Source organism: Oryctolagus cuniculus, chromosome 5 (genome assembly GCF_051225735.1).
Source record: "Oryctolagus cuniculus isolate XC-2025 breed Fujian yellow rabbit chromosome 5, ASM5122573v1, whole genome shotgun sequence".
NCBI lineage: Eukaryota > Metazoa > Chordata > Mammalia > Lagomorpha > Leporidae > Oryctolagus > Oryctolagus cuniculus.
This window is the reverse complement of record NC_142871.1, coordinates 70,734,988-70,747,902: the sequence shown is the minus strand read 5'-3', so window position 1 is coordinate 70,747,902 and position 12,915 is coordinate 70,734,988. Positions and strand designations below refer to the sequence as shown.

At 35.3% G+C, this 12,915-nt stretch overlaps 1 protein-coding gene across 1 annotated transcript in view; it reads right to left on the bottom strand.

Moving 5' to 3' along the window:
- ASCC3 (activating signal cointegrator 1 complex subunit 3) overlaps window positions 1-12,915 on the bottom strand; it is a 362,528-nt gene that overhangs the window by 152,678 nt on the left and 196,935 nt on the right. Inside the window, exons 17-19 of the mRNA XM_002714874.6 lie at window positions 7,782-7,901; window positions 3,903-4,067; window positions 633-719 (exon numbers count right to left, since the gene is read on the bottom strand). Of these exons, the coding sequence (XP_002714920.3) occupies window positions 633-719; window positions 3,903-4,067; window positions 7,782-7,901 (372 nt within the window). The remainder of the gene's footprint in view (window positions 1-632; window positions 720-3,902; window positions 4,068-7,781; window positions 7,902-12,915) is intronic.

The following is a 12,915-nucleotide window of genomic DNA, read 5'->3' as shown; positions in this document are numbered from 1 at the left end:
CCAATATTAAAGCTGCCATTGACATATAAAAATTTGATATGCCACAAAAATTAAATCTTCTGACCTCACCATCCTTCAGTTGATGAGATTTCATTTTTTATTTGACCAGTGTAAAACCTCTGCCCAATTGGATTAAGGCAAGCTTGAATTATTTTCAAATGCATTCATTAAAGATATATATTTTTATATAGTATAACATATTCATAGCTTAAAGCTGTGAAGTAGTATGATTTCAAAGTATTAAAGTTTTTACTGTTAACAAGATTAAATTATAATATGAGAACAGAAATATTCATATCTAAGCTTGAATCATAAATGAACTTTACATTTCTCAGCGAACTTTATATTTCAAATGAACCAAAACTACATACTACATTCTTTGATAGTTCCATTACTGTTAAGATTTATTCAAATTCCTTGATTTAAGATTGAAGCAAAGCAAGATGTCAGGTATGATAGTAATACTTTAATATAGGATAGTGGATATTATTGATGAATGGAAGAACATGTTCATACTCCAAATGTAAAGTATCACACAACCTATACTGTATCAGGAACAATTAATTTTAAGCTTTTATAAATGAACAAATGCAGATACGCAGTATGCATTTGGTAGCTTCAAATAATCTTACCTTGATTTGATCAAATTCTTCAGCTTTGGAAACTATAGCAAAGATATCACCTTCAGTTTTGTGTGCATCAAAGAGTTCATTAAAGGTCTACCAAGATAAATATAACATTTAGATAAAATTAAAATGCCAATAAAATTATTTTACAATACAATGCTATTACAAATAACACAATCTTTAAAAACATCTGGTGCTAAACAGTGCAGTTGTAATGTCTGTGGTCTAGTATTCTAAATTATTACCTTATTAAACATTACCAAATTTATCAAATGCCTAAAAAATTACTAAAACATAACAAGAAAGGCCTTTAAAAGCAAAGGGATCAATAAAATCTACTAGTGAGATAGACATTAGATATATAAAGATATATCATCATAACATTGTCTTTGTTTTCAGCACAGGCATGTAGAAATTTGCACCACTCACCATCTCTAAGTTGATCATATATCATGTGAAATTCAGAGAGTTGTAATTAAATGTAATGCATATGGATATATAATCTTTTTTTTTTTTTTTTTTTTGACAGGCAGAGTGGACAGTGAGAGAGAGAGACAGAGAGAAAGGTCTTCCTTTGCCGTTGGTTCACCCTCCAATGGCCGCCATGGCCGGCGCACCACGCTGATCTGATGGCAGGAGCCAGGTGCTTCTCCTGGTCTCCCATGCAGGTGAAGGGCCCAAGCAGTTGGGCCATCCTCCACTGCCTTACCGGGCCACAGCAGAGAGCTGGACAGGAAGAGGAGCGACCAGGACAGAATCCGGTGCCCCGACCGGGACTAGAACCTGGTATGCCGGCACCGCAGGCAGAGGATTAGCCTATTGAGCCGTGGTGCCAGCCGATATGTAATCTTAAGATTCTCACAATGTAACTAGTGAGGGTATATAGAAAATCAGAAAACTGGGATGCATAAAAATAGTCAAGGGTCATACAGAATAAAGACAAAGCTGAGTTCCCCTAAAGAACTGCAAGCACTTTTAGAACTGTTCATCAGCAACATGCTAGCATGTGGAAATATGAGAAAGGCCAGGGAAAATGTGTTGAGTTGAGGACCCACCAGACTGCCCTTGTAAGGTGTTACACTCGAAAGGTTTGGAAGGAACCTAAAATGATATACAAATCCAAGGCTTATTTGGAAAAGATGGAGAAAAACATGAAGGTATTTTCTGAAGCCCAGGATATGCATAGTAAATGTTAACTGAGTATAAAACCTACATTTCACATAAGCCAAGGTTTTCATATTTTTAAAATCTCATTTAAATGACTTCTATTACTTTCACCCCTTATTTTAAGAACAATTTTAAGCATAAAACTAAAACAGATATAAGAAAAAAAATTAAGAGCCAATGTTGTGGCATAGTGGGATTAAGCTGCTCCCTGTGACACTGGCATCCCATAATAAATGACAGTTTGAGTCCTGACTGCTCCACTTCCAATCCAACTCCCTGGTAATGTGTCTAAGAAAGCAGCAGAAAATGGCACAAGTTCTTGGGCCCCTGTACCCACATGTGAGACTCAGATGGCGTTTAGGCTCCTAGCACTGGGCTGCACCAGCCCTGGCTGTTGTGGCCATTTGAGGAGTTAATTTCTCTCTTTCTCTCCTCCTCCCTCTGTAACTGCATTTCAAATAAATAATTAAATAAAATTTTTTTTTTAAAAATTCAAATATTTCACTGGGAAAGGAAAACAAGGTAATACTTCACCTTAACCCTTCTCCCTCTTTTCAAATTTAAAATTTCTTCTGAAGGTAAGTCACTGTTTAATTTTTCCACAAACTAACAAATGTATATGAGCAGACAAAGACATAATATACTAGATGTAAATGTTAAAGAGATTTCCTGTTTTTACAAAGGACTTCATCAAAAGGCAACATTAAGGCTACAATTGAGCAATCAAAATTGTTCTTGAAAATCCCTTAAATTGCTCATATGGTATAGCTAGGTTGCCCTGGTAATTATTCATTTCTTTAGCTCTTTTTATCTATCTATCTATCTATCTATCTATTTTTATTTGCATACATTTCATTAAATACAACTTTAGGAACACAATAATTCTTTTCACTGTACCTGCCCTCCCACCCACACTCCTGCACCTCTTCTTCCCTCTACTGTTCCTGGTCATGTTTTTTACTAAGATCTATTTTCATTTAACTTTATACACAGACGATTAAGTCTATTCTAGGTAAAGAGTTCAACATTTTGCATGAAGAAGAAAAACAAAAGAGAAAGAAAAACAAAACAAAATATAACAAAAAACAAAACAAAACAGAAAACAAGAACAAAAACTGTTCCTCAAAAGTCCAGACAAGGGCTATTCAAAGTCATTGCACTTTCTTTCTTTTTTCTCTTTTAGAAACTTTTATCTTTAAAGAAGAACCAAGAATGATAAATCTTTTGTGAGCACTTAGACATAACTATAACTCATGAGACATAAGAATATCTTCCACTTAATACACTAAAATGAAGTAACTCTTTGAGAACCAGTTTTACTATTACTATTTACTATTTAACTTACTATATATAAAATACAACTCTGAAGACAGAGGTCCTGCATAGGAAGTTAGCGCACAGTGACTCCTGTTGTTAATTTAACAATTAACACTCTTATATATGATGTCAGTGATCCCTGGAGGCTTTTCACAAGAGCTGCCTAAGCTACGGAAGCCTTTTGAATCCACAAACTCCTTCAGTATTTTGACAAGGCCATGAGCAAAGTGGAAGTTCTCTTCTCCCTTCAGAGAAAAGAAGTACCTCCTTCTCTGATGCCTGTTTCTTTCCACCGAGGTCTCACCCGCAGAGGTTCTTCGCATAGAAGATTTTTTGCCACAGTGTCTTGGCTTTCCATGACTGAAATGCTTCCCTGGGCTTTTCAGCCAAACTAGAGTGCCATAAGGGTTGATTCCGAGGTCAGAGTGTTTAGCTCTTTTTAAACGCATTGCTTCTTGATAACATGTAGTTAATTTTTCAACTTTTCATTCATAGATACCATTAAATCATTCCCTTGCAATTAAAATCATTCAGACTTTCATTCCACAGGTCTCCCAAATACACTCTGACAATTTTAGGTGGGTATTTGTCTACTGTTTGGAATACACTTTTTGAACAAGATAGCAAGAGGATTCTTTCTCTTTTGCTTGTCTTTACTGAGGGTATATCACTGAATTCATGTAAGTTAAACACATTTTGTTCAATTATATACTTTTTGTTATTTTGTATTAATAATATATTTTGAAGTCTAGGAAGTATTTATGTCTAAAAACATTCTGCCCAGGATAATACCTCAATGGTGCTGTATTTAATATAGTAGTGGCTGGCGGTTCTACCCAAGTCAGTTGAGGAAAAGTATCCAGTCCGTTCTTCAAAACGAATCATCTGAGCTTTGTCTAATTTTCGTCCAACTTCAATGACCAATTGTTCTCGATGTTTTCTTAATGTTGGGTCAATCTCAAAGAAAAAGATACACATAGATATTTCTTTAGTGAGTCATCTTGTAAAAATACCTATTTGTGGAAATTAGATTTTTCTTGCTTTGAATTTTTTATTACAACTTAAAAAATACATCTACATACATTTAGATGATACCTAGAAAATATTTTATTCCATTAAGTAAAGGAAGTTTTGAAAATTCATTAGAATTACCAATCTGCACAGTCTCTTCAACGTTAGTACTTTGGAATCTAAAATTCTTTTATGATCTTGTAACATTTAGTATTTCAAAAACTGAAAATCAGATTAGAATACAAGAGTAATTGTTCTCTACTTCTACAGTAAAATAAGAAGGGATTTTAAATTATCAAATCATATTCCTAGTTTATCAGTTACTCAGAGAAATGAAACAATGCTTTTCTCCATCAATATCAAGATATATAAAAATAAGTGTAGATTTCTTCTTTTTTAAAAAAATTGTTTGAAAGGCAGAATCACAGAGAGAGAGGAGAGACAGAGACAGAGGGAGGGAAGGACAGAGGGAGAAAGGGAGAGAGCGAGAGAGACAGAGAGAGAGAGACGGTTTTTTTTCTTTCTTTTCATACTATTCATTGAACTCTTTTACTACGTGTAGGGATAACTATATGTTCATTAAGTACACTGAAAACATATCTTTGTAAAAGTAAGAGTGGGAATGTGAGAGGGAGGAGGAGGAAGGGTTGGAGCGTGGGCATGAGGGAAGGTGGGGGGAAGTGTTACTATGTTCCTAAATCTGTATATATGAAGTACATGAAACTTGTATAACATAAATTAAAACAAAAAAAGAGATGGATCTTCCAACTGCTGGCTGACTCCTAAAATGGCCGCAATAGACAGGGATGGGTCACATGGCATCCAGGAGCCTGGAGACCCATCAAGGTCTCCCATGTGAGTGCAGGGCCTCAAGTACTTGGGCCATCTTCTGCTGCTGTCCCAGGTGTGTTAGCAGGGAGCTGGATCAGAAGCAGAGCAGCTGGGAGTCAAATTGTTGCTTGTATGGGATGCTGGTTTTGCAGCTGGTTTTGCAGTGGTTTAATGAGCTGAGCCACAACACTGGCCACAAAAGTTACTTTTTAAAAAATACAGTTTTAGAAAGCCAGCTAATTTAGGGGTTAATATACCCATGTCTCTCATCACTGTATCTGGGTTTGATTCCAAGCTTTGACTCCTAACTCCAGTCCTCCAAATGTAGACTTTGGGCCTTGGGAGGCAGCGGTGATAGGTCAAGTAATTGGGTTTCTGTTAACCATGTGAGAGACCTGGATACTGTTGCTTTTTCTTGGTTTTGACTCTACTCCAGCCCCAGGTATTGTGAATATTTAAGGGGTAAACCAAGGAATGGTAGCTTTGTCTGTCTGTCTGTCAGGCACTCTGCCTTAAAAATAAATAAGAAGGAAAATAAATATATTTACTGTTCTAGTAATTTTCCTAACAGTTGATGGGAAAATTGATCTATCTTCTCTATAATAATAATAATAATAGAAACAAAGAGTAAAAGGAAATAGGCAATGATTTTTTCTCCCTGGAAAAGATTACAGTCTTCTACTAAGCAGAAATGACATTAACAAGCACTCGTTACTATGATGTGTATCTGTAAATATCTGTATGCATACCATACGTATACACATACCAAGTATTGAAGATCACTCTTTGGTCATGAGCAATAAAATGAAATATGATCTTTAATAAGGAGCCAGGGAAGTGCAAAACACTTTAGAAATCAATTAATGAGTTAGTACTCCTACTATTTGTTGTAATTTATATTTTTATGATAACTTATTTGTGCCAAAATACAACTAAACTATGTTTTATACATCAGAAAAATGAAGCAAATGGAAATTAATGGCAGGGAAGTAAGATGGAGTCTGGAATGATAAACAAATACAGCAAGTCTTAAATATTTGCTCTAAGTGATATACTGTAAGTATCAGCCTTATAAAACTGCTTTATTAATCATATTTACTAAACATCAAAAAGTACTCTTTTTAACTATTTGATTAGAACTAGTTCATAAGGGTATTATGGCTACAAATTCATATTGAGTAATAAAATCAAAATATATAAGTCAAAAAAAGGTCAAGACTATCTGAACTATGAAACTGTGAAACAAAATATCTTGGTAGAAAAAAAAATCCTTTATACTAGAAAAGTACACAAAAATAATTTCTGATATTAACCTGATAATTAAAAATCAACTGATGTCTCTCTTTTGCTCCAAGATTTGAGATGGCTTAGCCCATGAAAACGCATGTTGTTGCTTTTTCTATTATTTAAAAATTTATTTGTTTTCATTTTATTTGAAAGGCAGAGGGAAGGAGTTAAAGAAAGAGACAGAGGAAGAAACAGACAATGAGAGGTCTTTTATTTGCTGGTTTCCCCAAATGCCCACAATGCCTGAGGCTGGGGCAGGCCGAAGTCAGGAGCATGGAACTCAATTTGGGTCTTCCGTGTGGGAGGATCCCACTACTTGAGTCATCATCTGCTGACTACCCAGCATGTACAGTATCAGGAAGCTAGAATCAGAAGAAAAGCTGAACTCAAATCCACCTGTTGATATATGGGATGCCGGCATCCCATGCAAAGTCTTAATGGCTACACTTAACACTGGCTCTTGCTTTGTTTTTCTTTATTCCTTCAGAATATTTTCATTGACCTTTCTCATCATGTCCCTACTTTTAAGTGAGAGTAGCCAATTTCATAGTCTTTAAAATGTGTAAGGTTATAATATATTTATATTTTGTAATAGAACTTTTTAGCTTAAAAGAAGCTATTCATTTGAAAATAAGCACATATCTCAACTGAGAAGAAGAAAAGTAGTTGAATGTCATTTAGGGAGAACTTAAGCATGAAAAAGATAACGATTTTAGATTAACTGCCTCAGAACTAGTTGCTGGTGCTGCTTTCCTTATCTCTGTGCCTCCTGCCTAAGCCTTAAGTTTCAATTTTTCCATAGTAAAATCTACTATACAGGAAAAGAAAACATGAAAAAAACAAAGACTGCACACTATTTTGAAATATACAAAAACTAGGCTATAAAGTAAACAGAAGAAAATTATAATTTTTAATTATATTAACTTCTTTGCAAATTTTGACTTAACACTACTAAATATTCATATGATGATGGTGAAATGATGTTTTAATTAGATAAGAATTGGGGTGTATCTGTAATTAGGAAGCACTTACAGTACATAAAGCAAAGGTCTACAGACAAGATCTAACAGGATCTGTGGAACACATGGACCACACAGCTGTGAAGTTCATGGGAGGAGCAGCTATCACATGCATCCAATTCTCAATCTACGCATATGCAGTAATCCCCGCCTCCAATGTGTTAAAACAATAACTCATTAATGTTATCTTTCAATTTCTGAACAGAGTTTAGAAGAGACTTGACAAAAGGAATAGATCATATAGAAGGCTTTTGCCTGTTTCCTCATGTCTCGTTTATTTGAATAATAAACTGTTAATAATATAATGATTCACTTATTGGTTTCAGTAGGAAAAGACATTTAAACACAGAAAAAGGGCAGTTTTAATTTTCTTTAGCATTAAAGATTAAAGCCCTTTGTTTTTCTTCCAGGGACCTAACTCTCTTCATATGAAGTAAGAGGAAAAAATATGTATCCTCATATCATTAAAGGATTACAAAACAAAAATAAGGTTTTAATTTTTTTTAATTAATGAGTTTTCTACCTGGTACGCCTTGTGACTGATGCCATATACTAATGGATTTGCTCTCATCCGTACATAAAGATAAGTGTAACTTATCCACTTCACTGCTTCTTCCACATTAGTAACTGTTCCTAGAGCAATCTGCAAATCAAATAGATAATACAAATTAAAGTTGGAAATAAACATTACATAAAAGACCATTTTGTAAGAAGTTGTTTTTAAAATATATAATTACACTGCATTTAAAGGAGGTAAGCACAATTAACATGACACTTCTGTAATGAGTCAAAAATTTGAGAAAAATACATTAGAAATATTGTCTTGCTATGGAAATAGCCTAGACAGCTCATAGCAAGAGTCTCGGGTGATTGCTGACGTCATAAATAAGAGTGCCAATTGTTAAATCAACAACGGGAGTCACTGGGTACATGCTCCCCACGTAGGATCTCTGTCCTTAATGTGCTTTACTATGAAACTTAAAAACAACACTACTAGTCAAACAATACCCTATACCTTGTACGGTTGTGAGTGCAGCCTGTTGAAATCCTTGCTTAGTTTATACTAAGTTGATCTTCAGTATATGAAGGTAATTGAAAATGAAACTCAATGAAGGGCGGGATGGGAGAGGGAGTCGGGGAGGGGAGGGCCACGGGAGGGAGGGAGGTTGGGGGTGGGGAGCCATAACAATACAAAAGTTACACTTTGTAAATTCACATTTATTAAATAAAAAAAAATAACTATATAAAAAAACAAAAAAAAGAAAGAAAAAAAAGAACTTAATACTTTACCCTTTTAGTATTTTTTATGTTCTACTTAAAACTATCGGTTGAACTCTGTAATTAATACACAATTACTCTTAGGTGTTTAATTAATGCTATAACTAGTACTCAAATAGTATTTTACACTTTGTGTTTCTGTCTGGGCGCAAACTGTTGAAATCTTTACTTAATATATGCTAAATTGATCTTCTGTATATAAAGATAATTGAAAATTAATCTTGATGTGAATGGAAGGGGAAAGGGAGTGGGAGAGGGGAGTTTTGTGGGTGGGAGGGAAGTTATTGGGGGGGGAAGCTATTGTAATCCATAAGCTGTACTTTGGAAATTTATGTTCATTAAATAAAATAAAATAAAGAAATATTACCCTGCAAAACTGAACTTACTATTATAGCATTTTATTATTTTTCTCTATATGAAATTTAATTAAACATAACATTAAGGATATTTATGGCATTCATTAATTTTTTTCATATTCAATATCTTCACGCTTTGATTTCCTTCACTTTATGTGACCACACTATGCAAACATTTAAATGGAAGTACACCAGAATAAAAATGAAAGATTCTTATCTATCCCTCTTCATTCTGATTCTGTATATTAAACCACAGGGTACAACATTAGCTCTTACCCCTAAAGATACCTATTTTCAGGATATCTAGGTGTAAATATACAATACAAATACAGTGAAAAATGCAACAATTACTGCACTAAAAGTGTAATTAATTGTACTTATACATATTTATATATAGGTAAGTGTTAGACAAACTATGGAAAAAACATTTACACATTTAACCATAATAAACATTGGATGATTCTTTAATAAATTATATTCTGAAAGGAAGTAAGATTTTCAAAAATTTTTTTATTTGTTTGAAAGGCAGACTTACACAGAAGGGGAGAGGAAGAGAGAGAGAGAGAGACAGAATGAGTTATCTTCCATCCACTAGTTCACTCTTCAAATGGTCATAATGACCGGGGTTGGGCCAGGACAAAGTCAGGAGCTTGGAACTCCATTCAGGTCTCCTATGTGGGGCAGGGGCCCAAACACTTGGGCCATCTTCTGCTGCTCTCTCTGGTGTATTGGCAGGGAACAGGATGGAAAGTGGAGCAGCTGGGATTTGAACTGGCATACATATGGCATGTGGGTATTGTAGATGGCAGCTTAACTCACTGCATCACAACGCTGACCTCCAGAAATATAATTCTTTTTTTTTTTTTAAGATTTATTTATTTATTTGAGAAGGAGAGTTACAGAGAGGGAGAGACAGAAAGAGATCTTCCATCCACTAGTTTACTCCCCAAATGATCACAACAGCCAGAGCTGGGCCAATCTGAAACCAGGAGCCAGGAGCTCCTGCAGGTGCAGGGGCCCAAGCACTTGGGTCATCTTCCACTGCTTTCTCCCAGGCAATAGCAGAGAGCTAGATTGGAAGAGGAGCAGCCAGGACACGAATTGGCGCCCATATGGGATGCTAGTGCCATAGGCAGAGGCTTAAACCACTACGCCAGAGCACTGGACCCAGAAATAAATTCTTAATATATCATTTTAATGAAGCCTTGTGATACATTAAGTGAAACCAAAGTTTAATAATTTAAAATCAGAACAATGGTACATAATGTCTGTGTAATAAAGAGAAAGGAATTATTAGACAATATTAACAGAATGTCAACAAGTTTTCCTAAAAATATGTTTTCTCAGCTAATGGATCCATAGGAACTAACTGGTTTTTCTTACAGTGCTCATTTTACTTTACAAACTTGCCTAAGTTGTAAAATTTCAACCCAAGTTGTGTATTTTTTTCTGGATTTTTAGCTCAAAAAATATTTTTATCATCTAATACTTTACTCAAAGGAGAGAAGATACTACTCACCTAAACTGTTAAATTTTAGAAGAAAACAAAAAAACCCAAACCTTTAATTTTAGTATTAAACATATAAAAATTTTTTGTTTGCTTTAATTCTTATAATTTTTAATTCTGTTTAACCACTTCCATGAAACACATGCATATTTAGTTGCCTTTAGGGAGTTGATGATGAGATGCAGTAATATGCAATTTTTATCATGACATTATACTTGCTATTTTTTCAAAAGTACATAGAAAAATCTAATTTTCTTTAAAAAGATTTATTTGAACTTTACAGCTACAGAGAGAGAGGGAGAGAGATCATCCGTCTGCTGGTTCACTCTCCATATGGCCACAAAGGCCAGGGTTGGGCCAAGCTGAAGCCAGTAGCCAGGAGTTCCTTCCAGTCTCCCTTTTGGGTGGAGGGGCCCAAATTTTAGGAGCATCTTCTGCTGTTTTTGCCCAGAGCATTATCAGGCAGCTGGAATGGAAAGGGAGCAGTGGGGATATGAACTGGAACCTATATGGGATGCTAGACGTCACAGGTGGTGGCTTAACCTGCTACATGCTACAATGCTGGCCCCACTTGTTTGTTACTAAAAAAAAGAAATGGCCAAAAATAAAAGTATGATAAAGGAAATTCTATTTATAGTTAAACTTGCATGAGCTCATTAACAAACTAATAAGTCACTCAAAATACTGGTAAATATATATATTTAATGAAATGTAAACCACGAAGCTTTGAATAAAATGAAGAGTAGTAAAAACTAAAACTGAGCCAATGAAGAAGTTGTGTAACAATTCCTGAAGATTTACAAATAGGGTGGTTCAACATTTCCTTTTTTTTTTTTAAAGATTTATTTATTTGTTTGATTTTAGAGTTATACAGAGAGAGAAGGAAAGGCAGAGAAAGAGCGAGAGTGAGAGAGACAGAGAGGGGTATTCCATCTGCTGGTTCACTCTCCAATTGGCCAAAATGGCTGGAGCTGAGCCGATCCGAAATCAGGAGCCAGGAGCTTCTACCAGGTCTCCCATGAGGGTACAGAGGCCCAAGGGCTTGGGCCATCTTCTATTGTTTTCCCAGGCCATAGCAGAGGCTGGATTGGAAGTGGAACAGCTGGGATACGAACCGGTGCCCATATGGGATGCCGGCACTGCAGGTGGTGGCCTCATCTGCTACACCGCAGCATCGGCCCCTCAACATTTTCTTGTACCCTTATGTAAATGAAACTAGTTCGATGGTATGGCTAAAAACCTGGTAGCTTCTCTCTTTTTGAGTTCATCTGTTTTATAGCTAAAATTATATAAAATGACAGAGCGTATGATGCATATTCCATATTCACTTATAACTTTATGATATTATTTATAAAATCAGATTATACAACTCTTAAGAGTAGACCATTTAAAAGCATAAAATAAACTTGTTAAATTTGAAATCTGATATATTAAATTAACAGTGATAATTACCTATTGCTACTACTGATAAGACCAGTAAAGGAAAGGAGCAAGTAGGTGTCAAAGATTAGAACAGGTAATGAAAGCCTTATAAATGTTCATCAAAAAGGAATGGACTACTCAGAGAAATAAATATAACTTTATTATGGTATATCTTATTTTGAGACTGATCCTTGATCGCCATCTAGTGACAATCATAAAAATTTACTTGTAAATATTTGCTGTCACCTAGTGGCTACTCAGTATGGGGACTTTTTCTAAAACAACTGATCTTTTCTTTCAATATCATTCCTTTGAGATTTATTCATTCACCTCAATAATCATATCAAAAATCAGTAATAAGTGTGAATTATGAGTCAATGGATATGGTAACTAATAGAGCATTGTTACTGGTTTCATGAAACTTTCTAATAATAGAGATGAGAAATATGTAACTAATAAAGATAACACATATGATCGTGTGGAAAAGGGAATTAAAAGATACTTGTCAATGCAAAGACATTTTGAAATCCATGCATAGTTCTTTCAATAAAACGCATTTCATGAACTTTTTGAAGACTGCTCATATCATGAATTTCAATTTTTTTTTTGCATCAAACATCATCTTTTTTTTTTTTTTTTAAATTTATTTGACAGGTAGAGTTAGAGAGAGAGAGAGAGAGGCAGAGAGAAAGGTCTTCCTTCCATTGGTTCACTCTCCAAATGGCCACTACGGCCGGCGCTGTGCTGATCTGAAGCCAGGAGCCAGGAGCTTCCTCCTGGTCTCCCATGCGGGTGCAGGGGCCCAAGCACCTGGGCCATTCTCCATTGCCCTCCCTGGCCACAGCAGAGAGCTGGACTGCAAAAGGAGCAATCGGGACTAGAACCAGTGCCCATATAGGATGCTGGCGCTGCAAGGTGGAGGATTAACCAAGTGAGCCACAGCGCTGGCCCCCAAAAATCATCTTATCTTTTAATTTCATTTTCCAGGAAAATTCCATTTATGTTACCATTTTATTTACTTAGTCAACTAAAATTTCAGTGCTGGCAGTATAAATAGAGCTGAGTATCAAAAGATTTTCATGAATGAAAATAGA